The sequence below is a fragment of the Filicampus tigris genome, chromosome 1 (genome assembly GCF_054856515.1).
Source record: "Filicampus tigris isolate MCC_2025a chromosome 1, RoL_Ftig_1.0, whole genome shotgun sequence".
In the NCBI taxonomy this organism is placed as follows: Eukaryota; Metazoa; Chordata; class Actinopteri; order Syngnathiformes; family Syngnathidae; genus Filicampus; species Filicampus tigris.
In genome coordinates, this window is record NC_141217.1 from 14,822,465 (window position 1) to 14,840,486 (window position 18,022).

The 18,022-nt window shown below is 40.2% G+C and overlaps 2 protein-coding genes across 3 annotated transcripts; both read left to right on the forward strand.

Moving 5' to 3' along the window:
* The first annotated feature begins 6 nt into the window (after positions 1 to 6).
* rbm10 (RNA binding motif protein 10) lies at positions 7 to 14,107 on the forward strand. Its single transcript, XM_086050655.1, has 23 exons — positions 7 to 708; positions 2,375 to 2,441; positions 2,525 to 3,041; positions 3,112 to 3,282; positions 3,349 to 3,418; positions 5,384 to 5,457; positions 7,386 to 7,472; positions 7,580 to 7,640; positions 7,721 to 7,882; positions 8,031 to 8,191; positions 8,316 to 8,413; positions 8,743 to 8,830; positions 9,101 to 9,302; positions 9,550 to 9,629; positions 9,722 to 9,803; positions 9,894 to 9,985; positions 10,090 to 10,284; positions 10,443 to 10,589; positions 10,740 to 10,793; positions 10,877 to 11,071; positions 12,310 to 12,354; positions 12,489 to 12,544; positions 12,896 to 14,107. Exons 2-23 carry the CDS (start codon positions 2,425 to 2,427, stop codon positions 12,984 to 12,986), a joined length of 2,745 nt encoding a protein of 914 aa, XP_085906781.1. The 5' UTR covers positions 7 to 708; positions 2,375 to 2,424; the 3' UTR covers positions 12,987 to 14,107.
* Positions 14,108 to 14,230: 123 nt separating this feature from the next.
* lrrc23 (leucine rich repeat containing 23) lies at positions 14,231 to 17,645 on the forward strand. Of its 2 annotated transcripts, none has more exons than XM_086051193.1 (8): positions 14,231 to 14,529; positions 15,192 to 15,295; positions 15,370 to 15,490; positions 15,928 to 16,069; positions 16,160 to 16,290; positions 16,368 to 16,504; positions 16,619 to 16,823; positions 16,921 to 17,645. In XM_086051193.1, exons 1-8 carry the CDS (start codon positions 14,455 to 14,457, stop codon positions 16,942 to 16,944), a joined length of 939 nt encoding a protein of 312 aa, XP_085907319.1. In that variant the 5' UTR covers positions 14,231 to 14,454; the 3' UTR covers positions 16,945 to 17,645. The 2 variants fall into 2 exon arrangements, with proteins under 2 accessions (XP_085907319.1, XP_085907407.1); XM_086051281.1 differs by having other exon boundaries at positions 15,976 to 16,069.
* The last annotated feature ends 377 nt before the right edge of the window (positions 17,646 to 18,022 follow it).

Consider the following 18,022-nt stretch of genomic DNA (forward strand, 5'->3'; position numbering starts at 1 on the left):
TGTCAAATTCCACAAGCTAGTGAATCTTTACAGAAACTGCCTGTTTAAAAGCACAACTGTTGTCGCTAGTTACTTGTTGGACTTTTGGGGAAAACTCACCAGAGGAGTGCATAGTGGCAAATTTGGCAAATGGACCACTTGCTTTTCAGCCTCTGCAAAAGATCTGGATGGGGTGAGCAGTGTCTTATTTGCATTAGAAAGGACTACCACCCCAAAACATTATTTCAGCAAAAGTATTTAAAAAACGTGAAAAGTGTTATAAAATCTTGAATCTTGGGGGATTTGGGCAGAAGCATGTCACTGGACATGTTAACAAGATAGGAATTGGTTTAAATTGTGATTAGAATGCATAATGTCCCTTAACTTGCCAGTTTCATGGTTCAACAGCTGTCCCTGCTCTAATAATTTAATGTGATCGTAATTCCTGAAGTGTGAAGATGTAAGCATCACGATCGTCCCTGAGCATAGCACAGTACCTCTGTTTTTCGGTGATTGGCTTGCAGTTCATCGTTGTTCTCTTTTCGTCCAATTAGCTTCCACTTTAGTGTAGCTGCTGTCCAATCACGGGCCAGAGTGGGACGCTGTTCCGTCCCACTGAAACGTTCCCTTACTGTGGCCATTTTCTAGCGTTCGCTCGAAATAAAAACATTCAGTTTAATTGGAGTGCTGATGTGTTGATTTAGTGAGCGTCGGCTTCATAAAAAATTGGTAAGTCTTCCCACAAACTTCATCTGTCTGTCGCCATGTCTGCGATCACTGCCGCCAGTGAGGACAACTTGCTAGCATGCCTCACACTAGTTAGCATTTTCGGCTAAAAGATGACCGCCATACGTCATTGTTGAATATATTTGAAAGGTTATGTGCTTGTATTATCAGTACGACTTTCCTCACACTGGTTCAACCCTCGTCTTGCACTCTTTAGTACATAACTGCACCGGCTAACCCGATGACAAAATTAAGACGTAAGGTTACCTGTGTGTGCACGCCTTACGCAGTACTGTGTAGAGGTGTGTGTAAAATTTCAAATATTACTTTAAGACGATTCAAGTGATACAAGTATAATATTTCAGTGGCATATATTAAGAAGTTATGACTCTTTTAAACCGGTTGCCAATGTATAAATGCAAAATAATAATACAAAAAAATAGGGGTTGAAATTTTAAGTGTGAGCTTTTTTTTCCCCAGTACGCCGGTAACGTCGGAAAGCTTGCTAAACAGACACGATAGAAGCCATGGGCCCAGGTTTACAAAAACGTACAAAGGGTCAAGTGACAGTTTTCAGATGGTGGTTAGGTGATGAGTCGTTTAATTTGGCACTCATAAATGCAAAGAAAAAACAAAACAACAAAAAGCCGAGAATGAACAAACACTCCATAAGTTGATCAAGTACATTGTAAGGAATACATATAGCACAGTTAAGGGGCATTTGTAGTTGGTAAAACACATAAAATAAGTGTTGGAAGCGATGGAAAATATGAGCCATCACGACGGAGTAACATGGTCCCGAAAAATGTCTCTGGATTGACCAATTTACATAAAATGTTCAGAATAATAGAACAATGTGTAATAAATATCTGCTCATGGATTTGAAAAATGGCTTTGCTCACCTAAAAGTTGTCAACTTTAAATTCAGAATATGTTGTCTGACAATTACAATACATGTACTTTATCTTTAAAAAATAAAGGAAGTTCTAATTAAAACTAGGACATGTGTTCTACGTTATCTACAGTGGTGTATTGTGGTAAGGTGAATAATGTAGAAAACAGTTCCATTGCCTCTCAAATTGCGCTAACATGATTGTGGCTCTTTGAGTGAACATTGGCGACAGTTAGCTAGAGATACACTCATACCTACTGTAAACGATGTGCACTACTTTGTGCACCAGTTCACGAAAATGTCTGCTGTAGGGCTGCAACCAATGATTATTTTAATAATTGATTAATCTGTCGATTATGTTGTTGATTAATCAATGAATTAGATTATTTTTGTTTAAATGTCTTCATTTCCATCCCTCTATTCAAAAACCGGACATTATTCCCAAAATAATTATGATTCACTTAACATGTCAGGAAATACGTGAAAATTATGATAATTGTTTTCCAAAGTAAAAGTAGACATGTTTTATTTTAATTCAACACAAAGATAGTTAGTCCGCTTTCACTGAGGGCTACAGAAATCAGAGAATATTTCATGTTGAGAGTCTGAAATTCAGAGGATATGGTCACTTTTTATAAAACAAGGTCTCTAAATGAGTTGAGACTAGATGAGTTGTCGATGAATTGTTGCACCTCTAGTCTGCAGACTTTCTGCGTTGTTAATGAATTCATTGCTTGCCTCACATTGAAATCCAGTCAAATGTTGTCATAACGTCAGGTTATTCATGCTGATGAACAAAGACAGAGACTAGCGCCAGTGGATACGGGATGGATACTGAGCGAAGGTGAGTTATCCTCTCGGCTACATCGTTGCCCGTGAATGAAAGGATCTGTCAGACAAGTCTTCCCATGTTTTATTTGTGTTCAGTGGTGGGCGAGGTGATCGCATGGGGCGATATGGCAGCAGTCATGATGACCACAACTTTCAGGACATGGACTACCGTGGTTTTGGCCAAGATGACGAGGCGATAGAAACAGAATACGATGTCCGTAAAGAGGAGGACGGCCCCTATGTCTACGACGAAACATCTGTGTGCGCCTCTGAAGTCTTACCAGGTCACCTCCAAGATCGCCAAGGGTTTCTTCAGAGAGGGGATGGTGGTTGTGAGGCCAAAGGGCTCCTGTGGCCGCCTTGCTCTCAATCCTCAACTGATGGATTTGACGAGGAGAGATCCAAGAGAGATTTTGAACGGCTACGGACTGGGTCAGAGGGAAGGGGAAAGAGAAAACAAGGTAGAAACTTTCCTGAGAACTCGACCCGACATTTAGGCAGCGGCGAAGGAAACTGGGGTCGCCGAGGTGGGGCCTGTTCTGAGCAGATGGAGCACAACTTCAACAGGCACCGAGAGGAGGGCAGATTCTCTCAAGGAGCGGGAATGAGACGGGTAAGGGGGGAACGCAGCTGTAACTTTTAACTTGCCACTCTCGGTTGTTAATTAGTCCTCCTTGATTCAGATGTTTCCAGCTGAGCCAGAGGAGCATGGCCGTAGTGGTTGTGAGCCAGACCTGTCTCATGAGGAGTTGGAGCAAAGAGACCAGGATTACCGTGCTGATCTGGACTACAACCAGAGGCCCAGCAACATTGTAATGCTTCGCATGCTGCCACCCAACGCCACTGCCAATGAGGTGTGTGTATGTTGCTGGCCTCATTTTGGATTTCCCTCCATGATGATGTCATCAATGTGTCGACAGATCTGGGCAGCGCTTCAAGAGCAGGAGATCCAGCCAAAAGAGGTTCGACTCATGAGGAACAAATCCTCAGGTGAGAAAACTTGTCCGTTGTCCTTTTCAAATTTTCTTTTTTTTTTTTTTTTTTTTTTTTTTTTAAATAACACTGGTCAACAAATTTTACTGCTACTGATGCAAGTAAACTTTTCTCAGCGAATTTTATGCTTTGAACACGAATCTGCAATTTTCTCTAGCACATTAGGTTTTCATAATGACAGTAATGTTATATGCATTATATTTAGTAATATATGGAATAGGTTTTAGGTTCAGCAACAGGTGGATTTTTGTTCTTAAATCTCACAGTTACACAATTACAACGTATGTCAAAATCCGTATTGCACAAGCTGTGATAGGTCAAACTTAAAAACAAAAAATGAAAATATCTAAAAAAATATATATTTTTTAAAATAAATAAATCTTATGTGCTAGAAAAAAAAAGTAAGGACATTTTTTTTAAATCAGCGTCAAAAATATGTTTAGGGATAAACAAAGACACCTTTTGATTAAGATTTGCTGTTGACCAGTGTAGTTCTCCCACGGATTCCCTTGCTAGCCATTTCATCAGGATACTTTCTAAACTTCGTTTTCATTAGCATAACATTGAGCACCAAACATATCCTCCTCGTTTTCAATGCAGGAAAAATACATGCACATCACAACACTGTTTTTTAAGCATACATTGCATTCACCAGACACATGGCGTAATTAGGGAACTTCTCCATTATAATCCAGCCCTACAAGAGGTAATTAACGAATTATGCATTGACAAAGCGGTCACTTCTTCACCGTGCCTTCTTTGTTCGTTCATTATTCTGCCATCTCTGCGTGAGCGAGTACATGAACAATGCTCACAAACCTCCTGGATGACTTGACAAAAGCTAGCCTGTCGAAGTGTGTCACCGCGTTTGCTGTCGTAGTTGCGTTTACGACTACTACAGTCAAGGTTCTGCAAGTACTTGGCAATATTGTGAGCATTACATATACCAACCCCTCCCCAAAAAAGTATCCATTTGGATTCATGGTTCCTACCTAACTGGTCACCTGTGCTGTGTGTTATCAGAATTAGCCACACACTGCTACTCTACCTTTCCCACTCTTTCTGATTACCGTAATTTCCGGACTACAGAGCACACCTGGTTAAAAGATGCAACAGCTAAATTTAGCCATAAAAGCGAATGTGTAGATACAGTGGTTGCTTCCTCTTATTTGTCGCAGGTCTCCATGTTCCAACGTGGGATTTTTGCACATTTTTTTTTTCCAAGCCAACCTGGTGGTCCCGTTTATTCAACACAATTCTCGATGAACACTTCATAAAAAAAATCTTTATTGAACACCTCAAATTACAAAACGCAGACAATAAAGTTATGAGCACACATAGCAGATATTCTCGGCGAACACTCCCTCGTCGCGACTTCATACGTCATCACTGTTTGAGTTTTCACGTTAACGCTTCACTCTTTGCTTGCGGATAGATTTGGTAAAAGCTTACGTCATCCAAGCCTCCCACAGAATTACGCAAATCAGTCATTACGTTGATCTATTTTTGCTCAAATAAACCATTCTCGCTTTGTGAGATTATTTGACTAATGTGGCAGCTAAAAATATTAAAAACATAACCACAGCGGGCCATCCAGCGAGTTTTTTTTATTTTTTTTTTCTTCGCCCAAGTTATTGCACTCTGAAACTTGGCCATGTGCGTGTCTCACTTGTGTTGGCATGTGGGTCCAACTTAACCTGGGGAGTGGCCAGGAGTCTCCCTCCCACTCCCTCCTTTTGGCCACCAAGATACGGGACCTTGTGTCCTCCTCACCTTGCAGAGAATCTTTTAACAGTGGCTCTCCAAGTGACTTGTCAAGCCTCTTCATTCCAAGGGAGAGCGGTTGTTGATTTTGTTAGTGCTGCTACAGGGTCTCTCTCTCCTCTGTACACAAAGCACTAACCCCTCACTGCGTTATGTTGTTGTTGTTATTCGGTAACCATGGCGCTGGGCGGTGTCCAGGTCAGAGCCGAGGATTCGCCTTCGTCGAGTTTAATCTCATACAGGAGGCCACCCGCTGGATGGAGACCAACCAGGTCACTCTCCCATACACACATGACACGCACATATATGCAATGGGCAAGACAAATGTATTGTCACATCACGCCTGCTTCACGTTAGACTATAGCATGTCATTTGCTCACGAAGAATGTGTGACAGGTAGGTAATTCTTACGTTGGATTGATACATGAGGAAACCATGTCTGGAACTGGTCTGGGGTAAACTTGCAAAAAATAACTTATTTGGGCCCCCCCCTGCACCCCCCAAAAAATCATATTGTTCTTATTTTCGCTCTTCAGTTTAAAATCCAGTCTATGGAATGGATTTTTGCTGTTGTTTTTAGAATAAAAATAGTCGGTAAATTGTGAATATAGCTCAAAATCCTCTCAATAGCTTTTATTTCCGTACATGGGAATGTATTGGGAACATTGCACATTCTATGCTGAATCAAAAAACGTATCATGTGTTATTCCTTAAAGGGGAGTCAACCCAAAACAATTCTTTGCAATAATATGTTCTATGTGACTTCACTAGTCTAAACATCACATTCTGATTAGTATAGCATTTGTGGAGTATGAGTTAAGCGGCAAAATCCGCCCGTTTTTTTTTAGCTATCTCAGGGGGCGGCCATTTTGTCACTTTCTGTCAACTGACAATGACATCACAACTACTCAGGGCTCAGGTAACAGCCAATCATTGCTCAGCTTCAGAAAACAGATGAGCTTTGCGCTGATAAAAAAACCCAATAAAAAACATTATTTTTGCATCTTCGATTGAAATAGTAACAATTAATAAACTCAGGCAGGTTTGAAATCCACATGTCTAAGATTTCAATTTCATTTTGGAATTATGTTACTATCTGCTACAAGGGCTGAGATATTGATTATTTTCTAGGTGTTCAATTTCCGGGATAACTTCAGGTTTTCGAGGGTGATTCCAAAGACGACCTTCGGTTTTAGAGAGTTGTTTAGCCAGGCGCTTTAGGCCTTAATGGGTTAAAAGAAAGTGAAGAAAACTGAACATTAATCTGGCCTTTTTTTGTTTTGTTTAGAAACTCATTAGCTGGAATAATCCATATAGGTTCTTCTTTCTTGTGGCTCATTGATTATGAATTTGTTTGAGAACTGCTTCACATCTCTGTTGCACCGAGTGAAACAACTTCTGGCAGCTGTGATGTTCCCGCCCAGGGTCTTTTTTTTTTTTTGGTCCTAGAAACAGAATTTTTTTTTTAATGTCCTATATTGGATTAAGGTCCAGGGATTGGGCTGGCCACTCGAGAACGTTAATCTTGTTGGTCTGGAACCAAGAAGCTGCTCTGATGTATTGAAAGTGATCTAGGATGCCTGCTGTGCCGTTGATACACCAAAGTATGAGAAACAGCCCGTATACCACGCTTCGCTGTCTTCAGTGTATTGTGGCTTGGATTCAATGTTTCCAACTGCCAAAAGATCAGTCGTACTTTCTGCTTCCATATGTCCAAAAATGTTGTGCAATTGCCTCTTTAGGTGTTGTTTTTTTCAATTAATGTTTGAGTTAAAGTAAAATGAACAGCCAAATTTGAACAACTTTTAAATTGGAATAAAGAATGATTAGTGTTTTTTTTTCCTGTGTAGCCTGTGTATGGAAAAGCTATTAATGAAGATTTTGAGCTTTACTGGCTTTTTAAACACTGCTATTATTCTGATCTTTACAACTGCGTAGTACATAACAAACTACTACTTAATCTGGGTCAGGTGAATAGTGTCGTAAAACGCAAAAAGACGGCATCAAACAAACTTCCCTAAAGCTGAAGGTTGCCATTCTCTGTTGTCTTCTGTCTTTCAGTCAGGTTTCTTTGTCTCACTCTTTCCCTCTCTGGTCCCCCTCATTCGTTCTCAGAGATGAGGCCTCACTCTGATGCGTGTGGCCTAATTCTTGCTCATAGTCATCCACTGTTCCCCCTCCCTCTCTCTACTTCTTTCAGGGCATGCTACTGATTCTTGGACATCGGGTGTCGATGCACTACAGCAACCCCAAACCACGAGCTAATGAGGACTGGCTTTGCAACAAGGTTGTGTTTGAATACATGGGCATGCATGTATGACAGTCATGGTTCTGCATTATTTCTTTTAACAATAAGTCTTGTCTTAAAAAAAAAAAAAAAAAAAATCTCAACAGTGTGGAGTGCAAAACTTTAAAAGGAGAGAAAGGTGCTTCAAATGCAGTGCTCCCAAATCAGGTAACAATGAACCGACCTGTGTTGTCCCCACTACAAAATATTGTCGCATAAGGTAAAGGAGATATTCTGCCTGTTTTCAGAAGCTGAGCTGAAGTTGCCCCAGATACACAAAGATCCAGCTCTTGGTCTTCAAAAGGAGGGATCCCAAGGCTTGCTGCCCCTACCAGCACCCTTTCATTCCTCAGTTTCTGCCGTCCACTCAACGGGTCAAGTTACTCAGCAGGCAGACGTTGCCAATGACAGTAAGTGAAAAGGCGTGGAGCAAAAGCAGTCATGTTGTGTGCCCATCTTGTTATCCGTAGAGAACCAAGTGAAGGTGATTTTATGCTAGTAGTTACCTCCGGGTTTCTTATTCATTAACACTGTCGTTTATTTCCTCCTCCAAACTAGCGCTGATCCTCAGAAACCTTGGACCGCATACAACGGTGGAAGCCATTTTATCTTCTTTGGTCTCGTTTGCCACACTTACGCCCTCCAACATTCGCCTCATCAAGGACAAGCACACCAATCTCAACAGGGGCTTTGCTTTTCTGCAGCTCTCCACGATTGTGGTAAGGAGCAGCAAATGGCATGGATTGAAGCAGATGTTTGTGATTGTGTGGAGATTAGACCTTCATCCATTCAAAGTGATGCCCTGGCTGTAGTCACTGCATGTCCTTTGGGTTTTGTCGTTAGGAGGCATCTCAACTGCTCCAGATCTTGCAGGCTCTCAAACAGCCTCTTTCTATTGATGGAAAGGTGATTGTGGTGGAGTTTGCCAAAGGCTCCAAACGGTAAGCGCATGTTTGCACATGGCCAATGGAGACAATACAGTATTGTGAAATTCAACTAAGTGACACACTTAAAAATTGCAGACCAAAAATAGAAGTCAGCATGTGAGGTTTGGTCTTATCTGGAGTTTTGAATAACAAAAACATTTCTGAATGCAAAAAAAACTGCTTTGGTATTAGCGACAAGTAATTTAGGTCCCAAAAATAAAAAGACTGGTATCCCTATCTTCTGCTGGGGTAAACTCCAGCTCACTTGTGACCCCATTGAGGACAAATACTATAGAAAATGGATGTAGTCAATGTGAAACCTTTTTTTTCCCTCCCCTCGTCAGTGACGTTTTTCTGGCGGACAGCGGTCGAGTGAGTGCTGCTACGGTGGCCAGCACCGCTATTGCTGCAGCACAGTGGGCTGTCACGCAGGTAACTTGTAGCTGACTTGCCAACGCCGCTTTTCTTAAACTCTTTTATTTAAGGAAAAAAGAACAATAAAAAAAAAAAAGTACACGAAATTTGCGCCTTATGAGAATGAAATTCTTCAGGCACTTGTTGGGAAATACACAATCACCCGTTGCTTTCATGTGCTTTTTTTAGCCTGCAAATCCTTAATACGGACACTTACTGTATTTATTCCTATATTTTTTTTCCACATTGTAGTCACATCTATTTGTACTTTGGGTTTTTCATCCTCAGGCTGCACAAAATGGTTCAGGTGAAGGCCAAGAGTACAGAGAGATGTACCAGCAGGGAGCGGCAATAACATACGGCCAGGATGGGAATGATTACATTTTGTCGGATGGCCAACATTTTCAAGTCCCGACGGACTCCAGGGTTGCTTCTTTGCCCAGTACAGGAGCACCCCTGAGGGGGGCTTATTCGGCACCAGCTACCCCAGGTTTCTATCTGATGATGGGATATTTCCCATATGTATTATATCGTTGCTGTCTTGTGATAAACATTTATGTCCATTTTTTTTTTTTTTACATTTTTGTATCTTTACATGAATGATGTTTCCGCGTTACAGACATCGCATTAATGTGAAAAAAAAAAAAATCCTAAATTGGACATAAGTGTTTTTCACAGGACAGCGATAATATAACGTCTTCGGTATGGATGTGTGTATTTGTATTTGACATATGCAGCTGCAGTGGTTCCAGGTGAAGCATTGGCATCCGGGATAGCTGTCGCGCAGCAGCCTCAAGCTCAGGCTTCTGCTTCCAAGGTACTTTTTAACCTTTTTTAATCTGCCACTGCCATGCATCATATTGCATGGCTTGAGCTGTGTCGCCCTGTCATGTCTGTTGTATTTTAAAGGTTGAGATAGTTGGAAAACCACAGCCAGCTACTTCCAGCCAGCCCGCAACACCAGGCACTGCACAGGAGCTCCAGCAATATCGTAAGTGCCACCTCATCAACTTTGTTTGTCTGCAAATACATGTTTACTACTCCAGTGTTTTTTATTAATTCTTTTTTTTTTTTGCTTTAGCTGTGCCCGATGTAACCACATATCAATATGATGAAAGCTCAGGCTATTATTACGACCCACTGACAGGACTCTATTATGACCCAAACTCCCAGGTAAAGACACTGTGACAAAAATAAAATAACTCTGCTGGAAGTTCAGTAAATCAGTTTCAGTAATATTGTGACCCATTGATTATCATTCATGACTCTTTTTGCAGTACTATTACAACCCTCACACTCAGCAGTTCATGTACTGGGAGGGCGACAAGCACACATACATTCCTGCAGCTTCAGAACAGTCAAACACCGAAGGTGCTCCCAGTGGTGATCGTGCAGCCCACACAGACTCGATGTTTGCGAACCTTAGCAGCAAAGAGAAAAAAGATAAGCCCAAAAGTAAAACCGCTCAACAGGTGAATTTTCACACAAAATAAATTCACACCTCGGCTTTTTCCGCTATGGGAATAATAAATGTGACAATGCGCATAATTCATCACCTGTGTTAAAGGACAGAGAAGAGCTTGACTGCATGGTACTAAACGTATCCCCCCTGTTGGGCTTGTGTTAATAGATTGCCAAAGATATGGAGCGTTGGGCCAAGACTCTGAACCGACACAAGGAGAACGTGCGCTCTGTCTCTCCTTCCCCTGCGTCCGGTTCCACAAATCGCAGAGAATCTGCCAGTGCTGATGCAGGTTATGCTGTTCTGGAGAAAAAGGTGTTGCATCCTTTCACATAACTCATATGTTGACCCAAGATATACAAATAATTAGTATGCCAGTAATCTGTAAAGCTATTGAAAAAAATAGTTGATAGTAAACATTTGTTTATTTGCTTAACCCATTGAATGTTTTCTTCTGTCCCTCAGGGGGCGCTTTCAGAACGGCCTCAAATTTTTCTGGACCATCTCAGACAAGCAGAAGTATGTTTACGTGCGCCGTTTGTCTGTTTTGATGTCGGCTTTTGTAGCAGATTCGCCTCACAGTGTGTCTTTTTTCCTTGTAGTCACCCCCTCCTCAGCACCTGGGTCTCGTCCCAGCCTACAGTGGGGAAAGTGACAGCGAAGAAGATGGAGGCGATAAAGATGAGAAGGAAGGGAGAATGACTGACTGGGTGAAACTGGCCTGTCTGCTGTGTAGGAGGCAATTTCCCAGCAAAGAGGCCCTGATTCGGCACCAGCAGCTCTCTGAACTACATAAGGTTTGTTTACTGTCATGCTATTACAAAGATTAGTATTGTCCAATTGCAGTACTTTAGTGCCTTACGATACAAGTGACCTGACTTGCGAGTTTTCAAGATACAAGCTGTCGGCAGATTTTTTTAATTTTTTATTTATTTTTTGCTTTGACTCGCAAGCAAAAACTGGCAAGAATTCATGAAAAACAAGGCTTTAAGATGTTCAATGGCACTCCCATGGAAGTTTGTGGTCACACTAATAAAACAAAAACAATTACATTTCAGGTTTTTAAAATAGATAGATAGATATAGGATAGTAATATTCACAAGCATATAGTGTTATCACAATACCAAAATGTTCACTTCAATACTATATCTGCATAAAATACCTCGATACCGGTACTGAAACGGTACCTCGACAAAAATCTAAAAGCGGCAAAATTAGAAATGACAAAGAACTTCAGATTAAAAAAAAAAAAAAAAAATTGCACAGAGGTTTATAAAGCCATTAGTGTGACATATATTGTAATGCAGTATTGAGCCGGTTATGATCATTTTCATGGCCAGATATGCAGCTGTATAGCCTCTGAGCTGTTTGGAAACAGAATTGGCCAATTCTGATTTTAAGAACAACATTTTTTAAATAATGAGATCAATACCTACATTTTTATTTTTATGTTAGCATAATGTATACATATCAATGTATACGTGTTTTTTTTTTTTTTGGTTTAGTTTTTTTAAATACCGACGTTAAACAAAAAAAATGGTATCGAGCTGTTTTTGATGCCGAAAAATCGGGGTACGGTACTGGTAATGGTATCCCGTGCAACAGGCATATATTCTTTATCCTCTGCAAAACATCTCATTAACAGTACTGCAATTTACTGAGTCACAGTAACTCTTAGTTTGCGTCTGCATGACTTAAATTTACTGCCCTCTGATCATGCACACTAAAAGGGGCCGCAATGAATCAATCATTATGCACAAACTTTCATTCTGTACATTCTCTTTGTTATTGCTGTTTTTTTTTTTTTTTAGTAAGTACAATCGTATGGACTGGAGTGCTAATTTCCTCATTGAAAAACATTGCAGAAATTTTGTTTTGAGTTGCAAGCGTGGCCACGATATCAATTAAATTCATATATCAAGGCACCATTGCATATAATTAGGTCCCCTAAAAAGATGTTGTGATGGAGTATTAAGTATTGTAGCATTACAATCATTTTTTCTAAAGTTGCTTTTTTTATCCTGTTTCCCTTCAGCAAAATCTAGAGCAAAGAAGATTGCAAGAAGCTGCAGGAAAAGAGGTTTGTCGGAGCAGTAACACCACCAGTAAAAGACACATGGCAACATAGTTTCTATATATGTATTGTATAACTGTATACACAGTTAATTTTAATGCCATGATGGTCTATTTTTTTTTTTTTTTTTTTAATTACAGAAACGAACGGATGGGCTCCAATCTCCTGATTCCAAGAAGAGGAAGTTAAGTGCCATGTAAGCCTTTCCACTATTTTTTTTCCCAATCATTGTGTGATGTTTCACAGTTTTTTTTTCCACAGGAAAATTCTGATTCAGTGCAAGAAATTACATAAAATGCCATAAAAAGAAATATATATTTTTTAAATTCAGTCTATCAATCATTCAAAATCCATAGCCTCCTAACTGAGGCTGTCAGAATCACAATTATGTCATTTACTACTTTGCAGTTTTCTCCCTCACATTCAATTGCAGTATTCTAAAGTGTGGAATTTTAATTACTATATGCATACACATTTTATGCGACTTATTTTTTTTTCTCATGTTGTTACTATTTTGCCTGTCTTTTAACTCTGCCCCTCTCTTTAGTGATGGGATCACAGGCTCTAGCCTTGGTGCCAGAATGCTCCAGGGTGGTGTGAAAAAAGGACTTTTGTTGCGCAATATGCAAATGCAATGAGCTGTGACGCTGCAACGCCGACTTGTCCTTGGCAGGACGAGGACAGACACTTTACACTTCACTAATTCTATCACTTGTCCATAAGGTGTTCTCACATTTGGCTAACTTCACATTTGTCACTAACTGATCCAGCTGAGGATGACAGAATGTCACCATTTTTTTTTTCCTTCCTGATGATGCCAAGTCCTGCTTGTTTGACAAGCTCGCTCTCAATTGCAGTCAATGATGTTTTCTAATTACAGTCTATGCTCCATGATTTTTTTTTGCTTAATTTAAAGAGGAAGTCAAGTGGAAACCTTTCTTTACAAGTTCTATGTACCCCCACTCGTCTAAATATGATATTCAGATTTTTGTTGCGTTTGTGGAATAAGCAGCAAAATCCACCCGTTTTCATCCATCTCAGGGTGCAGCCATTTTGCCACTTGCTGTCGATTGAAATTGACATCACGGTGCCTAACGGCTCAGGTTGCAAACATCACATAAGATGGATGAAAACGGGTTGATTTTTCTGCTCCATCCATATTCCACAAACACAATATTAATCAACCTGCTGTGTTTAGTTGGACTAGTGGGCTGCATAGAACCTATTGTCAAGAAAGATTTTGACTTCTCATTTAATGCTTTACGCCTTGTCATTCAGTGAATGACTGCTAATAGTACTGTGTACAATACTAATTGCATGTACATTATTTTTACCACTAAGAGAGGAACTTAAGGAAAAGTATGTTATTTTACAGGTATGAATTCAAACTGTTATTCATAGTTGTTTCTCAAGGAGGCTGTATTTTTAGTGTTTTGTTCTGTGACTGTTAGAATGAAATAATGTATAGGATTGTATATGTACTTTATTTGTTTTTGACTTTTTTTTAATGAGAAATCTAAACTTAAAAAAAAAAAAGTGTGAATCTTTGTCCCTACAAGTTTCTTTCATTCGACCACAGGTGTGCATTATTGTGCATTTATTAACCTAAAAAAATAATTAAAATGTTCTGCTGTTTATGCCTTGTTTTCAAGGCACAAGGCAGAAATGTGAACAAAAATGGTACCAGTTAAGGTATAAAGCATGTGCTGGAATAATAGACACAAATAAATGTGCTCGTCAGCCTAAAACAAGGAAATTACACTGTGTGGTCGTACCACCTGAAATGTTGAGTCTTTGAAATGATGTGGTATGTAAATAAGCAGCTGTATAAATATGTACATTTGACCATATATACACTACTGGTCAGAAATTCAGAATATATATATATATATATCCATACATATATATATATATATATCCATACATATAGCCTACTGCGTATTTATATATTTTACATGTATGTTTTGGTATACTGCTGGTTTCTGTCTCCATGGCAACGGACAACACTCGCAACTCCATCTTGGAAACGGGACCTTGACGGACAATGTCTATCTAGAGTTAACATTTCCTCTAGAGCTGTGACAAAATTGCAGATGACTGACCCAAATGGACGAGGAATCTGTGTCGTCGGATGTGGAAAACGGGGAAGAAAATCAAGATGAGGACGAAGAAGCAGTCGAGGTAAATAACGACGATCGTCTGCTTAAAAGACACGACCAACCACAATCATCATCTGATCACAAGTAGGCTATAAGCTATTGTTTTATTTAGGCTTTAAGTTACTATTTATTTTTGGGCAGGATAAGTGTAGTTCCGCGAAGGACGAGCACATATTCCTGTGCTGTGTACTTGTTCCGTTTGCATTTGCCCGGTTTTTGCGAGTACTCACCAGGTACTCCAGCCTTCACAAAAAAATCCAAAAACAGGCAAGTTAGGTCAACTGCAGACTGCGGTTTGTCCATAGGTGTAGTTGTGAATTGTTGGTTGTTTATATCAAGGATGGGCAAATTATTGTGAATGCTGGAGGAGGAGGGGAGCGGGGTTGTACATTTTTTCACAAAATAAGATCACTCAAAATTTCAATATTTGCACTGAATTCAACCCAACACCCCCCCCCCCCCCGATATTTTTTCGTATTTTTATACGTATACATGTAATCTTTATTATTTTAAAGTAATTGTTGCTTTTGCTAAAACAAAAACAAATTTAATTGGTCACCCAGGGCACCCAGAAAGGCGACGCGCATGCAATTAATTCAATGACTACAAATAGTTAAAATTGTTCAGTGTGAACCCCCTTGCCTCTGAAATCTGTGAAGATGCATCCCTCTGTTTTATTAACAGATTCGCCCCTTGGATCAAGATATTATAATCCCAGGTCTGTCTCTGTTGTGCCGAACAGGAAATGGATTGAGACACGCATTCATTAAAGTCGTCCTAAAGGACAAGTAAGAGGGCACAATTGCCAACAGCAAATTTGTTCAATCCTAAACCTCCACTTCTGTGCTTGTACTCAATTTAGAAGACTAAGTGACATGGCTGCGATCAGCAATTACGTTCACCTTCGATTCATGGACGTGTCCAACAACCGCATTTCTGACCTTTCGCCTCTGTCATCCCTCACTCAGCTTCTTTGGCTCAAGGCAAGGTCTTTTCTTATCAAGAAAAAAAAATGACACTGTGTCTTCCACTTTTGTGCGGTGATTCTTCAAATGTGGTACGGGTTGGTACAACTAGTAGTACAAGAAAGAGTCACTGAATGAAATACGAATAAAATGTACATTTAAAACCTAAACTGCAGTCAAATACATTAAAATGAAGCTTTTAGTTGTGCAGTAGGCTACTTTTTTCCCCCTTCCTGTATTTAAGTGCAATGTTGATGTTCAAATTGTGCGTAATGTTATGTTAGTTACTGAAGTTTTCACACTGGTATATTGTTTCAGGTTAATAATATGTTACTGTATTTTAATGTTGGTCATATATGGTGGCACTTGGGAGTGTTAGCATTTTTCGAGGTGGCACTTGTAAAAGGTTTGCGAACCACTGCTCTAACTGAAGTTCAAACTGGACTATTTCTTAGATTGACAAGAATTATGTAACATGCTTCCAAGGACAAACCTTTTCTCAGTTGGCCTACCTGCAGTGGTTGAGTATGGCAGCAAACCGGCTCACTGAGGTGGAAGGTCTTGTTGGACTAGCTTTGGAGAATCTCAATCTGTCAGGTTGGGTTGATGAATTCATCTGAATAACCGCCCTAAACCATAAACATATTTTTGTCTGCAAATCAAGTGTGTCCTTTATTTTTCCTGCAGGGAACCGTATACAGAGATTAAATGGGCTTGAGAGTTGCCTTTTTTCCAAACTGGCTACTTTGGAGCTGAGAGGAAACCGCTTGACAACAACGAATGGCATCAACCTTCCCAATCTGCAGCGATTATATCTGGTAAAAAGTCGGTTATAATGCTTGACTAAAATGCATTGGCTTCGCTTTTGTGATTGTGTTCTTGCTCCGCATTCGAGGCCCAAAATCTTATTACAAATCTTGAGGGCATGGAGAAGTTAGAGAGGCTCACCACTCTCCATCTCCGTAACAACAAACTTGCAAATCTGGACGGACTCAGCGCCAACATGAAATGTCTCCAGTACCTCAATATCAGGTATACAGTATATGTCACAATAAGAAAAAGCACAACAATCAACATTCCTGTGTGTCTCTCTCTCTCTCTCTCTCTGTCTCTGTCTCTGTCTCTCTATCTCTCTGCCTCCCACAGAAGCAACGACTTCCTCGATGAGACCTGTCTGCGGGCTCTTGGCCTTGTGTCAAAAACCCTGCGAGTCGTGGTCCTCTCCGAGAATCCACTCGACGGGACCACAGATTACCGACCATATGTCCTGACTCTCATTCCCAAACTGGAGCGCCTGGATAAAGAGCCTGTCTCCCTGGAGGAGAGGGCTGAGGTGTGGAAGACAATTAAGGTGACAAAAAAAAGCACAAAGGTTTCCACTATTGCATCATCAGGGAAAGTCTGCTCCTATATTACTTCTTCTAATGGTATGTGTTTTGTCATTTCAGGAACTCAAAGAGGAAACAGCCTAAGTCAAATATTTGTAATAGTTGCTCCACTTCCTTGAAAAGACTGTTTGGGGATGGATGCCTATGTAGAAACTTGAAATGGTTGTATCTTGCATACGTTGTTGTATGATGCACTGTATTATTGTTGTTTTTACTTAATTACATCTATTAGCAATAGCATAGCAAATGCTTCAAATCATAACTGATAGGGTTTCATCTCTACTGTGACTTATTTATTTCCCTGTGTAATGATGACGAAGCGATTTTGCAGCATTTCCCTGTTGGCAGCGATCCATCGGCACTTTTAAAGGGACAGTACAGTAGTGTGGTGGTGAGTCGCCATACACAAATCTGACATTCAAGTGCTACTGACTTCAAGAGAAAATACGAGTGCTGTTATTCCATTTGCATACCTCATCACTGAGTTGTTGCTGGGATGTGAAAATGTCCTTCTCATCTTCCAATACTGTCTTAAAACAAGTGAGTGCAGCCTCGCTGGTTCTCTGAGAGAACAAGAATGCAGAGTATTGTGCAGGAGTTCACCAACATGGTGCAAGCAGGCATAAGGCATCCCCCAAGGACTACATGAGTAGCCTCCCCGCCTGTTTTAAAATGAGCTCAACTGTGAAGGGACATTGTGATTTCTTATGCATGTTGTTGGAGTGATCATTTGAAAATGTAAACACTTGCAGAGATGTAAATAAAGTGTTGCACATGGACTTTCATCCGTTTCCTTCCGTGTCAAATCATTGTTGATCTTTATTGTGATCATTAACATGAAAAGTGTCTTCATATAGATGAAGGCAAGGCAGTTTTATTTATATATGTCATGTCATTAGTTAGTAATAAAAAATAATACTTAAAGGTAATTTGAGCAAATCTGTGATTTCAGAAGTGTGTGTCAAACTGGTAGCCCTTCCCATTCGTCAGTACCCAACAAGTAGCTCTGTTTCTGAAAGGTTGATGACCCCTGGTCCGTGCAAAGGCCACTGCAATGTGGAGAACCCGACCTAAAAAAATTAAGCAATAATTAAAACTATTTAAAACAGTCAATGGTCCATTACAACAACAGTTCCATCAGGCAATAACAGCAACTGGGCAA